The 23,703-nt window shown below is 34.8% G+C and overlaps 1 protein-coding gene across 4 annotated transcripts in view; it reads left to right on the plus strand.

Annotated features, from left to right (window-relative positions):
* The window catches only part of LOC117413677 (contactin-4-like), a 153,034-nt gene that overhangs the window by 118,294 nt on the left and 11,037 nt on the right, over window positions 1–23,703 (plus strand). For 3 of the 4 annotated variants that reach the window (XM_058988690.1, XM_058988688.1, XM_058988689.1), the window contains exons 12-14: window positions 12,014–12,141; window positions 21,852–22,027; window positions 23,050–23,170. In XM_058988690.1, the coding sequence (XP_058844673.1) occupies window positions 12,014–12,141; window positions 21,852–22,027; window positions 23,050–23,170 (425 nt within the window). The remainder of the gene's footprint in view (window positions 1–12,013; window positions 12,142–21,851; window positions 22,028–23,049; window positions 23,171–23,703) is intronic. The other variant, XM_058988691.1, reaches the window with a different exon arrangement.

Genomic DNA, 23,703 nt, shown 5'->3' on the forward strand with positions numbered 1-23,703 from the left:
CAGTACGATCCTAGATACATTTCTGCAAGCTTTGTATGATAATGGATTTACTTAAGAATTTCTTTCACAGAATTTTGTTTCTTTTGCAACGGATGGAGCCTCTAATATGTTGGGACGAAAATCGGGTAAAGCTACCCTATTGCTAGGAATGTTTCCGGATATCATAGTGTGGCACTGCAGTAACCAGCGGCTCGAATTGGCAGTTGCAGATGTCATGGAAGAATTAAGTGCAACATATAAGATGAAATCATTCTTTGACAAACTGTAAAGTTTGTACTCAGCTTCACCAAAAAACCAAGATGAACTTCAAGATGTGCCAGTGCACCGAGTATACGATTAAATGCTGTTGGACGCATACTAGGAAAATGCTGGGTATGTGCTGTATGGCAAAATTATGCAGCTTTAGTACAGCATTTTGAAAATGCGTCAACAGACACAAGTCAAGATTCCAAACATACAAGGGGCTCAAAGATCGTCTCACTGACACGTCATTTGTCTTGAACATGGGTTTACTTTTTGATGCATTAGTGGAATTAGAGGAGCTTTCTTTGGAGCTACAGAAGTGATCTACTACACTGGTGTGTGCTCAAAAGTTAATTAAACAAAAGTGTCTGGTTTTTGAATAAACATCAAAACATCCTGGAGAGCACTTTTTAATTTCTCAGCAAGGAGTTCATAGTGGAGAGTTCAAAGGAGTAGCTTTGCACAAAGGGAGAATGACAGCCATTAACCACACTCGATTTTTCAGCTGTCTTTCAATCAAAAAGGAAGAGAGAATGCTTACAACTCGCTCCTCACATCGTGCATTGGGTCAGTCCAAACAAGATGAAGATAAAACAAAGTACCAAGACCTCTTGAAACACATGGAAGTGTTTGATAAATCTAAGTGGCCAATCTTAACCACAAGGTATCTCTAAGTGTACATTTTTTACACTTAAGATACGGTAGGTTAAAACATAAAATAAAAAACTACAGTAACAGGGTTTCATACCTGGACTTTTACATTTCCATTTCGACTGCTGCATATATATTCTTGACATGATCGAAGTTGTAGTCTTTTTTTCTTTATTCAGAGATATTGTGAAATATTGGGTATATATTCCACTAAGTACCCGTCACCATTTTTCAAGATTTCTTTATTCGTGCATCGTTTTTTGATGCCGCACTAAGGTAGACAAGATCATCAATAATTGTTTTAAAATCGAGCAAAACCTACAGGTGTGATTAATCACCAATCAATTAAAAACAATCAGGACAGATGTGAGCTCAGAATTGTGCAGTGGCTGGTTTAGTGTAGCTACTCGGGTAGAATTTGTAGTATTAAATTATACTAAATTATCATTCATCAGTATTACTGAAACTAAGAAAATGGATAAACGGCCTACCCTCGATGTTTGAACTGAACCATGGCACATCTATAGAGTCAAATTCAACTGCAAGGTAAAGAAATCCAGGGCTATATACTGTAGTGCCTACATTCTAGAGTTTGAAGAAACCACGCATCCAGACACACATTAAAGTACAACGATTGGTAGCAATTTAATGTGCCTGTTTATTTAATTTAGCAACCGTTAACCCCTTGCGGTTCCTGAGGTCAACTGCAGTTGATATTGGTGTTACCCAAGACTTATATACACCGACTGAAACCTAACCCAAGCCTGATTATGAGACAAAAATACACTTAAGACTTGTTTGCTTTTATAAAACTTCCCTTCTTTTAAACAATGGTTGTATTTCAATCTGCCAACATATACACACACCATAGTTTGGATTCCTTAAAAATTAATTAAGCAGGATTATTGATTAATTTATATAAAATGAAGCTTCAAAATGGAAAAAAATGCAAAAGAAAATCTTCTATTGCCTTGTTCTGAATGTCAGTTTTAATTCAGTACATGAAATTACAAATTGTTCGCATTTTATCCAAACTGAACATCTGCTCCCTGTATGTAATTTAAAATCCTAAGCAAATAATATGCAACTTTCCCAGTAATGATAGGTTAGCTTGTTTAAGATATCAGTATCAGTAAACATAGAACTTGTTTTTACCAGTGTTTAAAGAAAAGGGCTTGTAACCCGGAGGTCCCCGGTTCAAATCCCACCTCAGGCACTGACTCATTGTGTGACCCTGAGCAAGTCTGTCTTTCGGGTGAGACGTAGTTGTAAGTGACTCTGCAGCTGATGCATAGTTCACACACCCTAGTCTCTGTAAGTTGCCCTGGATAAAGGCGTCTGCTAAATAAACAAAATGTAGCATTGGCTCATTTAAATCAAATAATAAAGAACCATTCCCCGTACAGTGCAGTACATGTAAAGAAATGTAAGAATTTTTTGTTGTTCTTGTTGTTTTATTTGGGGGTTGTTTGTAACCAGATATAGGCAAGGCAGAAGTGTTTTCAGGAAAATAGTGCTTTTTATTTATATGAATTTGAGTCCAAATCGTTACACTTTGGTAACAGGGACAAACCAATTTCTTTAGTTTAGTCAGTACAATGCCACAGGTTTGAACAAGGTAATAAAGTACACAAGAGAAATCATCTCTGTACAACAGAGCTCAGATCACCACACTTGTTCAGTTGCAAAATGGCCCCTCTTCTCCACTGCCCACTCCTTTTATACTTTGACAGGGGTCACATGACCTAAGCAGTCAGGTCAAAAAGTAATTATCAAAAATAAACATTTCTAAATATAAATGCATATTACCTTATTTTCCACTTACAATTGAACAACATAATAAGCATATAACATTGTTTTTAATTTTTTAAAAAAAATAACCTCAAACAATAATGCATTTTAAACAATAAACCATGAAAAACAAAGCATCCATGTCTAACAAAATATAAACCATCCAAAGGAAATCATATAATTATCACAAAGAAAACAGCTTTTATATTCAAAACATACCATTAGATGTAATTATTTACAAATATTTACAAAGTATTTTAAAAGTAAATGTTTTCCCCTTTGTTCTAAGAGCCAGGTTTGGTCATGTGGGACCAGGCCTGAACCTCCAGCACAGTTTGCCATAGCAGCAAATATTCAACTGAAAAATACAAAAGCAACTCCAAATAACCATGAATGAAAACAAAGTTTAAACTTAAGTTAAGTCTATTGTTGTTTTTATGCATTTGGTGGGAAATGCATACTTTTAAACTGCTGTGAAGTGGTGCGTGGATGATATTGTACCGGTGCACTTAATAATGAAAACAAAATAAGAATTTCTAATTATTTACTTACACATAAGGGTGCAGAAAACTAAAGTTACGATACTGTAGAGAAAACTGTATTAAGATTTCGTAGTTTATATAATAGCCAGTAATAGTTTTTTATATATAAGATTTCCTTTTTGTCATTATGCTTTTTCTTTTTTTTTTTTTTTGAGTGGCTGTTAATAGTTCTCGGTGTACTTAGTTTTTGTGGTTAATGCCTCTTAAGTGGGTTACTTACTTTGAAGCATATCCAGCAATACATGCATATTCTTATAATGTGAAACCCTAAACCCCTAAGAGAACAAGGGTAATGTATACATTTGAAAAGGACAAGACTGAAGTTGGTCTAATCAGGCGTTTCTGGTATTAGACTACATGGTTACAGCCAAGCTGTCTACAACCATTAATTTTTCACAGTCATGATTTTGCAACAACAAAAGAGAAACCATAATTAGTGGATGAAAAATATAAAGTGCAGTTTAATGGGATATGAGAGACAGTGCTTATTCTGAGCTATTTTCGAGTTTAATGTAAATCGTTTTTTGTTTTTTTTTCGGGGCTTTTGCTTTTTTATATACTGCATGAAATTACTGTTTTTGCTTACTTTCCAAAATTCATTTTTTTCTGTCACAATATGTAGAGTAACTCGACAGTACTTGCACACTTCAATTGTACCTTCTTTCCTTTGTTGTCTTCCACAATGAAATCCTAATGGACACGGGCATATTCTTCTGGGGTTTCTGTGTGTGTAGGCATTTTTTTGCATTTCGACACAATTTGTAATTCAGTTTTAAATTCCACAAGTGTGTAAAAACTCCCTAAGATGAAACTGTAATATAGCTTTAACTCTCACGAGCAAGAACAAGCCTCCACTTCTAGTAATTTTAATCTTGCACGTGTGTTACAATCCTCCAATAGAAATGTATGAATGTGCTGTCACGCAGTAGTTGAGGTGGGTTTAAAGTATTCAGAACGAATCAATGCAATATACAAGTCAGGAAGGAGGGACATTGCCCAACTACACTGATAACGTTTTTTTTTTTTTTTTGTAGGTTACTGTATTTATTATTTTGCAGGGAAATGGGTAAAGTCAACAAACTGAGTCATCATTTGCAGTGTTTTCCTGGTGTTTATTGGATATGCATCGATTTCATTTTTTTTGTGAAGAAAAAAAAAAAATGTACGAACAGCTGATCCAATAAAAAACTTTGGTTGATTGACAGCAAATTCAGCCACTCGTTTTTATGGTATCACACTGCACTGACATTAGCTAGCCTATCAGGCTTTGTTGAGCTGACAGACGTGCTGTAGCCTAAACAAACAATCAGAATGAAAACGAATAGGTAACCGAACTCAGGAATTGAAACAGTTTTGCCGTTTCTCTCTCAGCAGCGTCCAGAACTCTTTTCATTCTGATTTATTTCTTTAGTTATTCAATTAATAATAGGTTGTACATTTACTACTCCCATCTCAAAGACCTGGATGGACTTGGTTACCGTCCCTTGATGAAGCTGGCTGCACAATCCGTAAAAATTGATAATTGTATTAGTAGGCTGGCCGCTGGAGAGGTCAGCTGGCAGTAAGATATGTCGAGAGGCGAGTGCATTCTACGTAAATACATAGGTTACTATTACATAGTAGATGTCCTCTACCCCATCTATGTGTGTAGTAGCTAGGCTATAGGTATAGTAGGTATAAGCTTGCTTATGTATTCTCATTGGTTGATAGCAACGCGGTAAATAAAACGTTCACTGTGAGCGAAATGAAAAATCAGCGCCGCCCGTGCCACGTCCGCCCCACGTCCTGTGTGAACACACAGGTAGACTATAAAGGGAAGCGAAAAATATAACAATATTGCAATTTCTTTATTTCTTATACATGTTTCAGTGTGAATGATCCTAACGCAGTGGCTAAGCCACTGCCTGGCAGAAATCTGGGGGGGGCAAATGACCAGGCGTGCCCCCCCCCTCACGCGTCGCCACTGGGCCAATGAAAACATTATACTCAATATGAAACCCCAGGCTAAAAATTACTGAATTATCCATTGTCCTGGACAACCCCTCGCCATGTGTAAAAAATGTTTCCTAATGAGATTTATATGCATTGCTGAGTCTATAGGACTGGTTTGTTGTGCCCAAGCAGGGTACTATAATATATAGAATGTTAAATAAAATCAGAAATGTTTCAGACAGCTTCACAAACCTCTGACCAAAGGTCTATATTGATTGGCATTGCTGGATAATTCCCCAGGCTCTGAAAAAGAGATCAAATGGAAAATGTAGTGGAAGCCTATTATCAATGGAGGGAATAAACCGAGCTGAACTATTTTCTATCATGTAACGTAGTGTAATACAGAAAGGTAGACTGCACCATTTTTAAATTTGCATTTTAATTGTTCAGTTTAAAATTCTGACATGATCTCTGAGTTTTGTTTATAAGTGCGGACATCTGAAATGCTAACAGTTTATTGATTACTGTCAAGTCGACACACCTGATTTATAGAACTTGAGAAGAGGTACAAATTAAGCACAAGGGTATATATGGAAATAATTGCTCAGTCTAAGAAACCGAACTGACATATTCCAAATGTTTTGCCAAACCAGAATCATGACGAAAACCTTGGAAACTGACCCTAATCAAGAAATAGGGGTGTATTTAAGCATGTACAGTTTTGTTTTTCAAATATAACACAGATTTTTAAGTATAGCGGAAAACTATACACTGGATGCACGTTATATAAAAAGCACACACAGTTTACATGAGTATCATAAGTCACAGCGTACACGAATTCTAACCCTCTCTTCCAGCTGTCAGTAAAAGCTGGCGTTTTAACCAAACCTTTTATTTATATAAGAATATATACCGTGTTATATACCAGATATGGGCACATAACAAGGGTGCTGTGCTTTAAGGGTGCATGTTACACAGTGCATGTGGTGCGTACAATACAAAGGAAAAATGACAGTACTATCTCCCAGCATGTTCAGCAATGAATTTAGACTGGGTTCCAAGTGGTGCTTCTTAGTTGCTTATACAAAGCCCTGCTCAGCAGCTGACACAGCCTATTCTCACAAAGGCAGATTCTCCTTGGAATAACCACACCATTGTGTAATTCTACGACTAATAATAATGCTTTCAAAGGAACCATGCAAGCCGCTTGCTTCCATAAACCATTGAGGAAAATTACAAATGGGGAGCTGTTAAAATGATTACAATAATTTTACATTATGAATAATAGTATAAGATCAGTATACTAACCCTTACAGGTCAAGCAGGGTAGCCGTTGGGAGTTCGTGATAATGACAATAATGTGGTTATTTGTATAGCAAATAGAGCTTCCATAATATTCGCTAGATTTCATTTCTCTAAACAAAATATACAAGCACTCCTTTTAATTATTGCATATATTACTGTAAAACAAACACTGGTCTTGAAAACAGAAGCCTTAACATCAAATACATCTTAACCCTAAGCAAAAGTGAACTTAAAGAGGTTTGTTAAGATTAGGACGGAATCTGTTACCGTTTCACATCCTGTGTTCTGCTCCTCGGGATTATTTTTATCTTGGGGACTGCTGCTGATATCATTTTTCAAAGTGAGAGTCCGCAAGCACAGCTTGAGTAATCCATCTTGCTTCCTCAGACAGTGTCTCTCAAACACGTGTCGAATCTTTATTCCTTGAAGGATACCTCGCAGCAAGAGTTTAAGATGAATATCAGCTGCAAGAAATAACCTGAGAGTGCAATTTGTGATTTAAGGAAAGCAGCTCTGATACATTCATAAGCCTTTTGTGTCAGTCGTGGATAAATGTTTGTTTCACTCTCCAAGTTTAATTATAAACACTGTCTAGCTTTATAGTCAGCAGGGAATTTGCTATAAAATCTAGACAGTTGCGTTTGTTTAAAATATGTACTTAATAAGATGTTCGTATATTGCAACATATAATTGAAGAATCACCTCTACTGTTTACTCAAGGGTAGAGTTTTAAAACGAAATTTGTGAGAATTATTTTGTAGTCCCCTTTAGGTCTCTAGACTTGGTAAACATGTTTTTTTTTTCTTTTTATTAGAAACTAAATTTAAACAATGAAATATTTTTGAGAGCATGGTTATCCTCACAATATAGAAGTTCTCAGCTTACCTTAAATATTTGAATGTTAAGACAATAATTGGTAATAATTTGGGTTGTAATTTGCAAACTTGACATGCAATATAATTGTTTTATCTTACAATGGAATTGATTATTTACTGTTGGCACTAGTTATTGGATCTTCAAATTGCCATAGCAACCTTGGTATTATTCAACCCCAATGTGACAAGTATATATGACCCATATCTCTCTAGTACAACTCAATCCTTTATCTTCATAAACTACCATAATATAGTTCAATATCTTTGTAAGGTATAAGGTCATATGTACACAGTATACCTTGCTAAACTGACTGACAGTGCTGTCATTTTATTCACATAAAACCTGGAATAAGTGGAATAGCGAAAGGATTCGTATGTGTCAGAAACAAGTAAAGTTTACAGTTCAGATACATTAAGGCTTGATTTCTAAAGCCTAACAGTCTTTATGAAACATATCACTGTTACTTTACATCCTTTAGACATCCGTTTAATAAGAAAAAGCACCAGGTTTAAGTTTTACTTTTTGATGGGGACCAGGGATATGCAATTTATGTGGTCCAGTGGTTAAAGAAAAGGACTTGTAACCAGGAGGTCCCCGGTTCAAATCCCACCTCAGCCACTGACTCATTGTGTGACCCTGAGCAAGTCACTTAACCTCCTTGTGCTCCGTCTTTTGGGTGAGACGTAATTGTAAGTGACTCCGCAGGTGATGCATAGTTCACACACCCTAGTCTCTGTAAGTCGCCTTGGATAAAGGCGTCTGCTAAATAAACAAATAACGCAACTAATAAAACCACTATACGGTAATACACTGCTTTCTTTAGCCTGTAAGTGTCTGCATGTTGCTATACATAAACTAAACAGATTTGAAACAGTGCATAACAATAAAACAACTTTCACTGGGACCAAACCCCAAATATGTAATAATGCATCCGGAAATGTATGTTATAAACAGTATTAAGTAGTTATTAATATAACAGCACGATTTCCACAAGTAATGTGTAGTTGGCAACAAACTGCTATGTCTTGTTAATAACTGTCAACTAGCCTAGTTACCAGAAGAATCCCTTTAAAATAGTACAGTACAATAAACTGTGAATTTGTTTATGCTGTTTCATGGACAAATGTTCATGGGTAAAAAGGTTGAAGTCCCTGTTGTGGATGTAATAATCAAAAATCATATTTCATTGGATTCAGAGGTCAGAATTCCCTCTGTTGGATCTGATTTATAAGAATGACAAGGTCACCCCTTTCTAGCAGTAAGATCTGTGGGATACATTTTTAGAAACGGGGATTCAATTTATCTCGTAACTCCAGACATTCCCCTCAGCCTCTGTGGGGTTTGAAATCTCCAGATGGCAAGGGTGATCAATAGTTTATGTTGGTTATAACCACACACCACCTTTGAGGATTACAAAAACTAGCCTTACTTAAGAAAGATACAGCCTCTTGGTCGTTTTCATATTTTTCATCACTGTTGCTTTATTTTTCACAGACATTTTGATACTATCAGTGATTAAAAAGACTGCCCACAGGTAGGTCATCAGTGCTCACCTTAACATAGTGAAGTAAGGAGGTACAATGCTTGGCTTTCCTTATCTGCCTGTGTCACATTGTATAAACCCAGAAGGCACCTACAGCTGGATGCAAACTTAACGGCTGAATTCATCGAATGGAATATATTAGGAAGTGAGAAGTTGTTGTCAAGAGCAACAGTGTTTGTGTACTCATTAAAATTAAAAAGGGAGAAAAGTATGTGTGAAATTAGTACACTGTGATGATTGGATACGCCTTGCATTTAATATGGGTTAGGCTAGGTTAATTATATTGTGGAAACATATTGAAAACTAGACCTTTGTTTACTAGGGAGCTACTCAGACGAAATAATGGAATCTTAAGCGTTTTTTTTTTTTTTTTTTTTTTTACCTGAGGGTCTTTTTATTATGTTAAATAATGAAGTCTTTTCTTAATGTCAGATAATAATTCAAATTAAACCCGTTGACGTTTAGAAATTCAGCTTCACATTTTAAGATAACCTTTTCATCTCATGACATTACCATTTGGACACATATTCCTTCATTCCCTAGTGTTTTTGTGTGTGTGTGAGTTTTTGCTTTTTACTGTCATAGTATCAAATAAATCTTAATATGTGAATGTTAAGTTACGTGCCAAAAAACACAGTCATGAATTTGAATTTACGTAAACAAGCATTTAAGTCCAGTAGACAGAGGTTTTGCCTACATCAGTGTAATATAAAACCAACTGAAGACAACTTACAAACCCTAACTTACAAGCCCTGCTTTGGTAATGTTAATTAAGACAAAGTTGTCTTACTATTTATTTATTTGGCAGACACCTTTATCCAAGAAGAAACAGTTTCACAACATACCACACAACTTAATGCTCACATAAATAAAAACAACAACAATTTAAAAAAATTTAAAAAAATAAACACTGCTTTTGTTAACCTTTCTCATTTTTCTTGGTTGTGCGAGTAAATGGCATTTCATTTTATAAAGCATTTTTATGTCATAGGAGTATGTGTCAATTAATTATTAATGCTAAGAAAAAGAACACTGTTTCTGGTAACATTTTCGAATCTGTAATTTTGGTGACAAATAAACTGTGAAAAAATGTTGATGTCTGCATGACCTGCTTGCATCATGGGATTCGCTTGCATTTCATTATTAATTCTAGCTAGCCTATAACAAATCCTGATTAAACATGCAAAACTTCCGTGCCATTCACCACACAATCTGCCAATGGTGGATTTGTAAGCCTTGACATCTGTTACTAAATGGTCTCAGTTGGTTCTCTAAATTAATTGTAATTGGAGACCTAAAACTTTTCATCAAGCATCTGCAATTATAACACACTTTCAGTTAACAGCTGTTTTTAAAGTCTTGTATGTTTGTATGTTATGTCTTCATGAGTACCATTTGTTCCAGGTTACATTCTTAGTCTAAAAATATAAATGCCTTCACCTATGTTGAAACAAAATGAATACTTTACAGTTAGCTAACTCGGAGAGCCGTTTTAGATAATAACTTTTCTCACATTCATAATTTAGAGGGTCAAGATTTCCATTTCACACACACTGAAATGTAATGTTCAGTCGAGGGTTACTGACCTTTTGCTGTGTTCACAGTCCATTTAGTAAAAGCTGTCACTTTCTTTACATCATTTGTGCTTATTGTGGCACACAATGTTTTCAGCAATAGCTCTTGAATGTAGGGAGGGACTAAATGTTAGAAACAAAGATAACATTTATCAGATAATACATAAAAGCTGGGACAGTGCCATTAATAAATCTATCATAACAGTGTGAAATCATTCACGGACCGCTTAACAAATGGAAAATATATGAACTATTTATGTGACAGAGCCCGTCGTTGCGGGCTGTACAGTGTGGTAGATGACCGCGACTGGAGTTATGCATCCCGAGCCGTATTAGAAAATTAGTTATTTCTTTATTTTCTCTTTTAAAAAAAAACTATATTTACCTTGCTGTTTTTTTTATTTAGGTGATATTTTACCGGGTAACCTTCCACTGTCCCTAACATAATTAGAATATAAAAACGACAAACATGTAGAGAAAACGTTATTATTATTATTAAAATTATTATTATTTGGCTAACATTTATTTATTGGGGTCTTTGTCTTTCTCATTATAATTTATCTGGACATGTACAATTGTTTAATAGTCCGTGTAGTATTGAGTCTGAAACTTGTTGGAGGCGGGACGTCATTCAAGCTGGCAGGGAGTGGATTGGTTGGTGCGGAACGAACTGAAACAGGGTTGGCAGTTTGACTGGCTGGTTTTGAGGGAGGGTGTTGTTTGGATCCAGCTGATGACAGAATTGTGGACCAACCGTGTCTTTCCTGTTGATTTGCTGTCCAGTAGCTGCGAATTGAGCCTTCATAATGGTGTCCTGTCACAGACATGATTTCGCTTGCCTCTAGACCAACGTCAGAAAGTATATTTAAGTAGCTTTTTATGTTATCAGATTAGTTGTAGATTAGAATGTTAAGGGAAAAAGCCGGTATTTATGCGCTGATTGATTTAAAATTGAATTCACAGTTAACCATTTCAACGTTCCAGCAGGCATCTATGCATAGAAGCCCGCTAGATCTGGAAGCTGATTGGCTGTTCGCACTCATTTGTTTTCTAATTGTCCTGAGTTTGTATAAACAGCCATCTCTGTAAACAACAAACATATATGAACACACAGGTATGTTTCAAGCTGATGGAGGAGCCATAATTTTATGCAGTATGCCATTTCTTCCATCAACAAAGCAGAACGTAAAAATAAAGTTCAGTATAATGTGAGATATGACAAAAATGCCTGAAAACCATACTAATGGAGCACCACGGTTTAAATGTCTTCAATTTCCCTTCCGCGAGACAAACAGAGACCATATTTAGCAGTTGGGACACTGGCAGGCATTACCTACAGAGCCCACCGAATTTTGGTGTTTGAATTTTGGTGCTTGAATTTTGTTGCCCCTCATTTGATGCTTCAACCTGCCAATGTTTTTTTTTTTTTTCAAAGCACCTTGTCAATCATAACCATCTTGTGGTTGGGTGTTTGTATTTAGTATGGTAATGTGACATCATTGGTGGTTTTGTGGAATTTCAGCAGTAAACAATCCATTATGTTTTTTGCTTTTCAGGATTACCGTTTTGGAAGATGGAAGTCTCAGAATAACTAATGTGACTAAATTCGATGATGGCAGTTACACCTGTGTTGCAAGAAACCAGTTTGGCGGAGCAAGCAGTCGAGGAAGCCTGGTGGTAAAAGGTAAATGGCCTTGAAGGAACAATGGCTATTCAAGCTAAGATTATTGGTGTGGTTTCTGCACAATATGCCGTAGGCATTTAATTGCCCATTTGTTAATGACAAGACAATAGGTGCTATAATGGAAAGAATTACACATTTATTTATTTTTTATATTTGTTGAGATTAAACAATAAAATGCATAGCAATGTTCTGAAATTAGGCCCTTTTGGTTCCCATCTACCAAACTGTTTAAACTTTATATAATATTGTGTTGGCAAGACAGTCAAAAGCCCATAAGAGTTATATACTATGATGCCAACCAGACCTTTTACAATTTGTTACCTGGATTTGTGTATTGTTAAGAAAAAAAAAAACATCACATTTTCTACAAAGGAAATTAAACCGGGCATTGCTGTGTAAGTTTATAATACTTGTACTGGTTTATCTCACTTTCGTTTCTTGGCTTGATATTTTAATTTAAAATATTCTATGAAATATAATATTAATTAATCCATATATTTGAATACATAACACATTTAGTATCAAGAGACTTAGATATGATTGACCTAATTCTGGGGCAAACACATTTTTTTCTTTACACTATTTGTATATCTGCATTGGAGCACACGTTAAATCAGCACATGGATATTGCTGGTGTATTAAAGATTTAAAAGTAATTCCATTCCATGGTAAAAGCAAAGAAATGATTGCATTGGAAAAAATTGTGTTTCAGTGTTAATATGAACCTCCGTGACTCGTTTAGTATCGCCGTGACTTTATTAAAAATGTATGGGAACTTTGTAAGATTCCCTTTTACTTTTTTGTAACGTTAAGGCATGCTGGCAGTTATTTATTTACACCTTTTTGATCTCTGCACTTGACATTGATTTAAAAAATTGAAGGTCATAGATCAGAAGTCAATTTTAACCTTTTTATTTCAGCTCAGTCATTCATAATGGTATGATTTGCTTTCACTGAATGTTATCAAAAGGAACCCCTCTGTGCTAAAATAAGGTCAGCCTGCAGGAAAAATGGAATAACAAAAAACCCATGTTTTACAATAATACATGTAAATAACTGTGAAGTTTAATCACAACTTGCATGTTGCTGTATTTTTATTATAAAAACTATTTAAATAATCACTTTAACATCCTAGTATGTTTTCTGTTGATGTTTCTGCTTGTATCATTGTCTACCAGGCTTACAAACTCTTTTTTTAAGACTTTAAAGTCAAGGGTAAATAAAAGGCTGACTATTCAATTAAACAGTGGTTATTTATTAGCAGGACTACATATATAACTTTTCATAGTTCTAGACCTATTTTATTTACATATTTCTAAACTGCCCACGTTGCTTTAGAAACTACTTGTTTGTAATTGCAGCTGGAATTTTAAAGGGTGGAATAAAGGCTTCTTTGTGAACGCAAAGTAATTCCATAAAAGGCATGGCATTCACATCTGTTTTAGGACTGTTGATTACAGAAGTAGAAATTTGAACTGAGAATTTTTTCTAGTAAATCACTAAATCACACGTTCTGATTAATACAATTGGGGTAGGCTTCATTTATTGTGGATGCATTAGGTCGAAAGTCAAGGTTGCCTTGGTAGTTCTGGCCGAGAGTTTTATGAACAGATGCCCTGTGCTGAGGCAAGGCTTTGGTTGAAGTTGAATTCATTTACTTACGCATTTATGAAATGATATACAATGTACACAGGAAAATAATGGGCATGTTTTAATTGGCCAGAAAAAAAAATGTTTCAGACCTTAAATATTAATAGCAAATTACAGGAAAAAATCAAGCTAATATATATATATATATATATATATATATATATATATATATATATATATATATATATATATATATATAATGTTTATGCCAAAGAATATTCCTCCACATTTGATTTAGTTTAGCTCAATATTTATGGTGGATAATAGAAAACTATTGCAAATCTTGCCCGTCTTTTAAAAAAACAAAAGAAAAAGTTATGTTCTATTTGTCACGGCTGACAATGAACCCATGTCCCATGAGACATATTTAATTGCAGCTCATATATTTCATTGTTTTGAGTTTAAGCTGTGGTTCACGCTTGTGTTAAATTACTGGCTGCCTGAAGCTTGACAATGATCAGGAAGCACTGCAGTTTTGAACATTTACCAAGTGTAGCTTTGAGGCAATTTATTGTAGACATGCTAATAACATCAAGCTTGAAATCAACTGTATTACAGAGGCAGATAGCTTAAAACGGAACATGTCTGGTGGGGGTTCTCTACAAGTAGTGCATGTAAAACAATAACCTTACCCTATGATATCCCAGACCCCTTATTGGCTCACGTATTCACAATTGTCAAGTACAGCACAATATATTTTATATATAATGTCAGAACTAACATTATGACAATACAATTACTTTTTGATAACTCTGAGCACTGACTGAATGTAATAATTTGAAGGAAGTTGTGAGTTTAAGCCTGACACAAAAGGTATGTAGGATTCCGAATTAGGCTAACAACCTAAAAACGTTTTTGTTTGTTTGTTTGTTTGTTTGTTTGTTTGTTTCAACGAGGCATGTAAAGATGGGGCTATCTTTATCTAACATGCTTGGCAGAGGAATTGATTATATGAAGAAATGGGGGGTGCCAGCTTCAGGGCTTTGGGATAAAAACATGATTTAGAAGGCTGTTGATTTCAGGTGATTTTAGATTTTAAAACTCTTAATGCCGTCTGATGTTGCCAATAATTTGCTCTACCTTTATTGAGATTCTGGTTGTAATCTTAAATGGGATAAATGCCCAACAGGTGGTAACCATATGTCGCGTCCAGTCTGTGGCTAACAAAATGTTACATGTCTCCCTGTCAGGTTTTGACTCCCTACTCACCTCAATGATTTCTTTCCTGGAACCCCTCCCCATCCCCCTCCCCCTCTCCATCCCCATCCCCCTACCCCCTCTATCTATCTGTGTGCCAGAAGGAACATAGTTGATCGATGACATGTCGGCTGATGACAGTCATTACAATATCTCTGTGTCAATGGTGTTGTTAACAGTGAAAACAGTGCTAAGATAAGTCTCTTGCCTTTTGGCTGTTGAGCAGGTTTGGAGTTTGTGGGTCAGCTAGTGAAGACCATCTCAGTCATCCAAACAGTAGATGGGATTTGCCAATCGGGGCAAACTTCAAGTATTGATTTGTGCTACACGGAATCTGTACCGACAGTGGAGTCAATGGAACTTTATCTGAGAGCTAACAAGATCTCTTTCATGTATCTGATTGATCAACTGAGTAAGGGTCATCATTTCTTGTGTTTTTTTTTATAATGACAGTAGATGAGAAGATATTTGACAAGATGGATATCAGTCAATTGAGCTGGTAGCATTGTGCACTCGCTAGGGTTATCTGTATCGTGAGACTCAAATGATGATGGAGTGTGATGATAAGAATTATTTTCACTGGATCAATGGTAGACTGCATGGGATTTCCGTAGGAAATGTCTACTTTGTTAGGAATAAGGAAATCATAGACTTCGGTCATAGAAAGTCAAAATGTCTAATTCTTGAAAAATCTACAAGATCTAGACAGTTTATTACCTAGTATATTTTTATTATTTTATTAAGATTTTTTTTTGTACTTTATTTTTTTATTGCATTTATTTAAAATAAAAATTTACGTTTTCATAATGAAATTATTACGACTGCTATGTTTGTATCATCAATGTTCTCAAGTTTTGAGTGACAGTGCATTATTTTTGACTGACACAATGCATTATTTTTGACTGACACAGTAATTTCTACAGTAATAACATCCTCAGTCACAGCTGATTATCATAATCAGTAACTTGTAGTTTTCTAGCACTATCTGCAATCAAACACAAACATGAGCAAAGTCTATTGCTGGCAGCAAGAAGTTGGCAGACTCATTACTTTTCCCCAACAATATACATGAGGAAAGGTGAGAAATAAGTCAAACATCTTACTTGGCTCTACAGCACATCTGCCTACCTCATCCCAGCAGATCAGAGGTTATCTACTGAAATTCAGGAGAATTGCAATTTGACATTGTTCTGTTCTTCTTTATCTTTGCAATACAGTAACCACTCTCCAATATGAAAAACAGACAGGAACAAATGAGTCCAGGAGGTTGGGACTCAGGTCTCTGTAGGGGTTGTGAACCATTTTGCTCTTAGTGCCCACTAACTTGATTTCATTCCCTTCAACACGACCCATTCAATGGTGACCCTACCCTCAGACTTGATGCTCGCATTCATTTTGACCTAACAGGAGTAAATACATGCTTTCAGTTCCTCCTTGTAATCTTAATGATGTCAGCTTTGTATCAGGCTAGCAGTCACTGTCTCATCAGTGGAGGGTGGAACAAAACACACCCAGTTGTCTTTTCTTAACACTATTAAAAATAAGTAAAAATACTGTAGAGGAGCTATTTGGAATTTTGCAGTTTAAAAAAAGGCTACCATTTCAGGTAAAGGTTGTCATTTATAAGCTAGTTAATACCAGTGTGCCTGTGGAATACCCCTGTAAGTAGCTGTAGTATTTCCTGCATTTTATTTTGAATGCTGTAAACATAGACTTGTTCAACAGCACCACCAAAGGGTAAAAGTACACCCTACAGGTTTAAAACTGTATTGTTCCAGTAGGAAAGCACAGTCTATTCTGCTAATGTATTTGTGTTTATTTTGTAAGGTCAAGGGCATAATATCTTTTTTTCTGTCTTGACAATTAAATACAGTACAACGTATAATAAAATTAAATTAAAAAGCTGATTTATCGAATGGCACAAAAACATAGATGATACATGGTAATAGATTGTAGATAACTTTAGTTCCTTTACAGCTGTCAGTATTAAAGTATTGCAGATAATGTCAACTGCTGTCACGGGCACAACTCTCTGGGGAAAAGGGACCAGGAAAATGTTTCCAGTTTTATCCCTTTAATATATTTGTTTAAAACTTTTTTAAAAATGGTTAAGGCATTTCTCTGTGTCTGGTGTATGTTTATATAGGGTTCTAAATGTAGTTCTGGTAAAAGATGTATTTGTTTTCATATCATAATGTTAGCAGTGGCACCTACTGCCAAAATGGTTAATTGAGAGAATACAAATACATACACAGCCCCAGAGCCACACTGATACATCTCACAAAATCAAAGTTAAAGCCAATGGAGAATCCTTGAAATTTGATTAATTTTATTGGTAGAAAAAAAATACAACATGAGCTAACCAGAACAGTGCATTTGTCTTTTATAGGTAAAACTTTATCTGAAATGCCTCATCCCCTTTAAAGTGGTGACCCAGATAAAACTCACTGTATTATCATAAGTATAGGACACCGCTCAGTGCTATCAATATCATTAATACATCATCTAGCTACATGCTGCCAATCTCAAATGCATTTAGAGTGCTCAATTATTTGACATCTGCTTTTACTCCCCAATTTAGAACGTTCAGTTGGGTTCCGTTACCGCAGCAACTCCATTCAAAAACATAATAGAACTGAATGTCCGTTGGTGTCCTCCGATCCCACCGCTTAACAGCAGATGGCAAGCTAGTGGCCCCTGGAGGACAAAGGCCAGCTCTGCAGGTGTCAGCTCTCTGGGCAACTGGCCAGTGTAGCAAAGTGGGGTGAAACAGTCCTGTTGGTTTTGCCTCCCCAACCTGCGCCAGGTCAATGAAACTCTCCCTGTGGGATCCCTTACAAAAAAGGTTTAGTTGCAGAAATATACCGGCAAGATTGCAGTTACATTGCAGCAACCCAAAAAGGTTGCAAGAATGGAATTACCTAGGTAGCAGCAAGGTTGCAGGTAACTGCAACCTTGCTGTAAGTTAGCAGAAAGGTTGCAAAGAAGATTCTGGTTTATATGTTAGCAGAAACAGACGTGGGCCTGGACCACCCACCGGTTAATTACATTAGGAAACAATTGAGTGCCAACTGTAGCATTTAATCCTTAATTGCTGATATCAATAATTATATATATTATATTGATATCAGCAATTCAATTCTTGATATCAACAATTCAATTTGTGATTGTAAATGTGTTGATTTCAGAAATTCAAGAATTGAATTGTTGTCACATGAAAAATCACACAAGTCACTTTACTGCATTTAAAAAAAAAATTATTAAAAGAAAGCAAATAGCTATGTTTAGCTATAATATTTATTTAATTGTAACCTTCATAGCCTACTGTTAAAAAAGCATTATTCTTATGTAAAACAGAATTAAAATTACATTAAGCTTTTACATTGTAATTGACACAATATTTGTACACTTAGATCACACTACAGGGTTCTAAACTAACTTTTAGGCACACACTGAAAAATGTAGACACACACACACACACACACACACATATATATGTCTATATAAGGCAGCTGGCTCTTTGAGCTAATATATATATATATATATATATATATATATATATATATATATATATATATATATATATGTATAGCCTAGCCTAAACAATTTCAATTTATTTTCAAAAATCTTCAAATCTTTTTTGCATAAAACTTATGTTCAAATAAGGGCTTAAAAGAAATAGGCCGTACTTTGTAGCATCAAGTAAACCTTAAACAGCAATATATATATATATATATATATATATATATATATATATATATATATATATATATATATATATATATATATATATATATATATAATGCAGCTTTTAAACATCCAACTTTAATGTGTACATGTAAAATGGTAAAAACAAACAAACAAAAAAAACACTCTGTGCAGCCTACATCTTTCACTGCTTTGTTTAAAGTTTTGTGTTTATTTTAAATAATAAACGCTAATCCAAACCTGTACAGTGCCTTTAAATGTACAGTATATATATATATATATATATATATATATATATATATATATATATATATATATATATATATATATATATATATATAAAAACTCAAACTGCTTTAAACATTATTAGATTTACACCACCATACTATCTGTTAACTGTTTAGAGTACATCCATGTTGTAGAAATATAGGTCAGGAATTTCCATTGTAATGTTCAACTACTGTATCGATCCATTATATAGCAAAATATAGAAGTCTTGTGACTATCAATAAGAGTTAAGTGGCTGACTATCAAGCATAATTAAAATCAATTACAGAAATACACGTAATTCTCAAAGGGGGTACACCTGACCCATACAGTATATGACATTCGGTCCAATTACAGCAAAATATCCAAAGCAATAAGGATAGGCTACATACAATAGTAAGTTGTAGTAAATAAATACATAAATAAATAAAAATAGAGGTATTTTAATACAAACTTTTTCTTGACTGAAAAGCTTACTTATATGACACCTGAAAGCGCGGGCTTTTCAAGAGTCATAGGTACCCCTTGTCTCGTGCCACTATATTCACTTATAATCTCCTGTCTACCTGGTCGCCTCAGTGAAGCCTCGATTTTGTTTCAATTATTATTAACATTTTCACGCAGAAAAAAAAGAAATATGGCAAGACGAACAAAATACATGGCAGATGAAAGTAAGTATCTTAAAATAAAAATAGGCTGTAATAATCCTCTAGTGTTTTGTAGTTTGAAATGTAAACCCACACTTTAATTTATATTAAGTGTTGTGGATATTTGTCCGTTTTAACGAAGATGGGCTCACGGAGGTGGTAAAAGCCACAGACGTCGATAATGGTAAAAAAAATCATTTTTTTTAGTGTATGCTTCGAACAACCTAAGGCTATGTGGATCCGAAATTAACAGATGCTTCAATCAAAGGATGGCAACCTATCGCCGTGCTGCATCAAATATTCAAAGACAGAATCAGAAGGATGCTGAAACATCTTAACAGTGTGTGGTAGGAGGAGCCACTATGAGGTTACTGAGATTTAGGTACTCTGAGATGCATACACTGTATACTGAGATACTTGCACTATACTGAGATCGGTCATCAGTCACATGAGTTGTAGTATTTAGAAACTTGACTGAATCAATGCGTGCTATCAACTCTGTATACAGTGTATGAATATTAGTGGGTGAATTTTAACAAACTGAGCTGAGTGGATCATAAATTAACAAATGCTTCAATGAAAAGATAGCTAACACCTTACTGAAACAAATTTTCAGAATCAGAAACTTGTATGACAGAAGAAGCCTGCCCTTATTGAAGTTTACCACAGTTGTGTTTTTCCATTTTTACCATGGTTTTAATTTAACTTTACCTGTGGTTTCAACATGCTTTCACTGTTCTTTACTGTACTGTACCATGGGAATACCATAATATTCCATAATAGATGTTCCTCAGAAATGGTTAACTACGGTCCTGTATATTAAAGATCACTGAAATCATATTAAAACACTAGGAAACCATTTTAAAAGTAAGGTAAAGCCAAGGTAAAAGACTATGATAAATTCACCATGGTAAACTTGAATAAGGGTGGTCTCATTTAAGACATAATTCACCCACTAATATATATATATATATATATGCAAACACTGAGAAATATACGCTCTGTACTGAGATGTATACACTTTACAGGTGTTTATAAAGTCCTTGTGCAACTTTAATGCTAAATAACTTTGGATGTACGCAAGATACAAAAGGAAACTAAACGGCATATGAAATCATCATTCGTAAGGTTTTAACAACACATTTTCTAGGCTTCAACCTAAACATCATCTTTCATGATAAATCATTCAACACAATTTTAGAATTAGTTGAATTTAGTTGCCAAAATGAAAAATACATTATCACAACATTAACAAAACTTTGTGAATTATACTTTTATATGCTAGTTTCCTTCTGTCATGTATTCATCCAAAGTTATAGAAATTTTAAAGTTGCACAAGGACTTTATGTATTCAATATATATATATATATATATATATATATATATATATATATATATATATATATATATATATATATATATATGAGGATGTTATGAGCATCAACAATTTACACAAAGCCTCCACTGAGCTTGTATTCTCAGTATAGAGTGTGCAGAGTACTCTCAGTATACAGTGTGTTTCAGTGTATGAGCTTGTAATCTCAGTACAGTATGTACAGTATTTCAGTGTATAGTGTATCTCGGTTCAGTGTATGAGCTTGTAATTTTAGTACAGCGTATGTGTTTCAGTACATCTCAGTATAGTGTATTCTCAGAATAGTGATAGTATGTTTTAGTATATAGTGTATATATTAGTAGTGTATGAGCGTGTAATCTCTGTTCAGTGTTGAGTGTATCTCAGTTTGTATAAGCTTGTAATCTTAGTATGTGTGTTTCAGTATATACATCTCAGTAAAGTGTATGTTCATAAATAAAAGAAATACATTACAGATCTTTTTGTGGTGTTTTTTTTTTTAGATAGCCATATAATTAATAAATAAAGCAGCACAAAAGTTTTCTGCAATATTACTGCAACCTACCAGTTTTTGCAACCTTTTCGCAACTGGTTGCAAGAGAAAGGTTGCAGCAACCTAATTTGCATGGTAAATTGTGAGTTTGCTGCAATGTTGCTGCAACCTGTGACGGGAGGGTTGCAGCAATATTGCTGGTACATGCCAACAACAGGTTGCGGCAGGCTTATTTTTTTGGTAAGGGATCCCCTGCCAAGATCATCAACTTTGTACAGCCACAGGAGTAATTTAAGAAAAAAAAAATCCTCATTAAACCTTGAAAAAATAAACAAGAGTGGTCCATTTAAATAATGCTGTGCATATTGACATATACATCTGTGTTTCTTTGCAGATCCAACAATTATAACAGTCCCACCTTCAAACATGGATGTGACTGTCGGGGAAAGTATAGTGCTTCCATGCCAGGTGTCACATGACCACTCCTTAGCCATCACATTTACCTGGTCTTATAACGGGCAGCTCATTGATTTTAAAAGAGATGGAGATTATTTTGAAAAAGTTGGTGGGGTAAGTTGTATTTAAGGAAAAATAATTCCACTGAAAATTGCAGACCAATGGGGCTTATACATAACACATAATATTTTTAATACCAGAAAACCTCACTATGTTAATCAAGGTTTGTATCTGTTAAATATAATAGATTTGTGTTATCTAATTGTAAAAACTTATGAGCATGTATAATGTACTGTGTTATGTGAAGTAAACACTGTATTCAGTATTAAACCACCTGAAAAGAGTATACAGCCCATAAATTATAACAAGAGCTGTCAACATTATTTTTATTAATTGCGATTTTACTGTTAAATCTTCTGTTCTGATACAGCTGCTGAATTCAAGAATCATGTTTATTATTTCAAACACTGTACATGTAATTGTAGGACTGAAAACTTTACCTAATGAAATGCTTTAAGGCATAAAGCACTTACAAAACCTTATCATATAATCTTTATTTTATGTGGCTGAATAATATGACTAGATTGATGACTTCATGCACAACCTGTTGCCAGCCAATTATAGTTTCTCCTGTTTTTAATTAATTAAACAACTAATCACTTTGTGGTTTAATATTCCCTCACTAAGTATTGTTTTTACATATGGACTGTTTATATCCATTTCAGAAAGCTGATTTGTTCACAGTTACTGTATGTCTTTGGATCATTTAAAACATACCGACTAACCGCAATCGCCCTGAACATTAGAAATGCATACACCCAACCTGAATCTATTGTTACTGCCAACTGTTGATAGTTTGAAACTCCCCAAACAGCACCTAAATGGGAGCAGCTTAGATGCAAAAGGAATTTCATCGTATTTTCAAGTGTTCTTTTTTTCCCATTGCAACTATTATTACAAATGTAAAATGGCCACCAGGTCTGACTTCATTCTTCCAGACCAGACTTGATCAGCAGTGACTTTCAGATAATTTCAGAGCTATAAAAGCTTTCTGACTTTCGCTTCTTTGATAACCACCAAGAAAAAATATATATATTTATAGGAATCTTGTTTTTTTTTTTTTTTTCTTATATCAGCAGCATTCTGCAGGTGATATGATGATCCGAAACATACAAGTGAAGCATGCTGGGAAGTATGTGTGTATGGTACAGACCAGCGTGGACACAGCATCTGCAGGGGCAGACCTAGTTGTAAGAGGTATTTACTTTCAAAAGACTCAGTAACCTAGTTTAGAGCTGTGCAGTGTCCAGGTTCTGGAATTTAAGTTGGTTCAAGTAAGGTGTACGATTTGTGTTTGGTTTGGCATTCCCCTGCATCTTAGTGGCACACAGCACATACCAACAATGTTCCTGGTGAAGTCTCATGTGGAGAGCTTGTTCCTCCCAATCTGCCATTTGATACTGTGGCCGAAGCAGAAACAGCTATTTTCAGGTTCAAGTCAAAAGCTCCCAGTGTTGGGGTTCAAGCTTCAGGTCTGTGCACACCCTTACATTTAACATATGTCTTTTTTTTTTTTTTTTAATTAGCAATTTGCATAAATATTTGTTATTTTCTCATAGATTAAACCTCCCAAGCTAGAATATTATTGTTGAAGCCAAAATTGTATTGAATCTCTTCATGATAAAAAAATTGCCTCAGGAATACTTTATTGGTAAATACTGTTAGTTTATTTAAAAGCTGTTAAACACACACACACACACACACACACAAACACACACACACATTTAAGT

The sequence above is a fragment of the Acipenser ruthenus genome, chromosome 16 (genome assembly GCF_902713425.1).
Source record: "Acipenser ruthenus chromosome 16, fAciRut3.2 maternal haplotype, whole genome shotgun sequence".
Lineage (NCBI taxonomy): Eukaryota > Metazoa > Chordata > Actinopteri > Acipenseriformes > Acipenseridae > Acipenser > Acipenser ruthenus.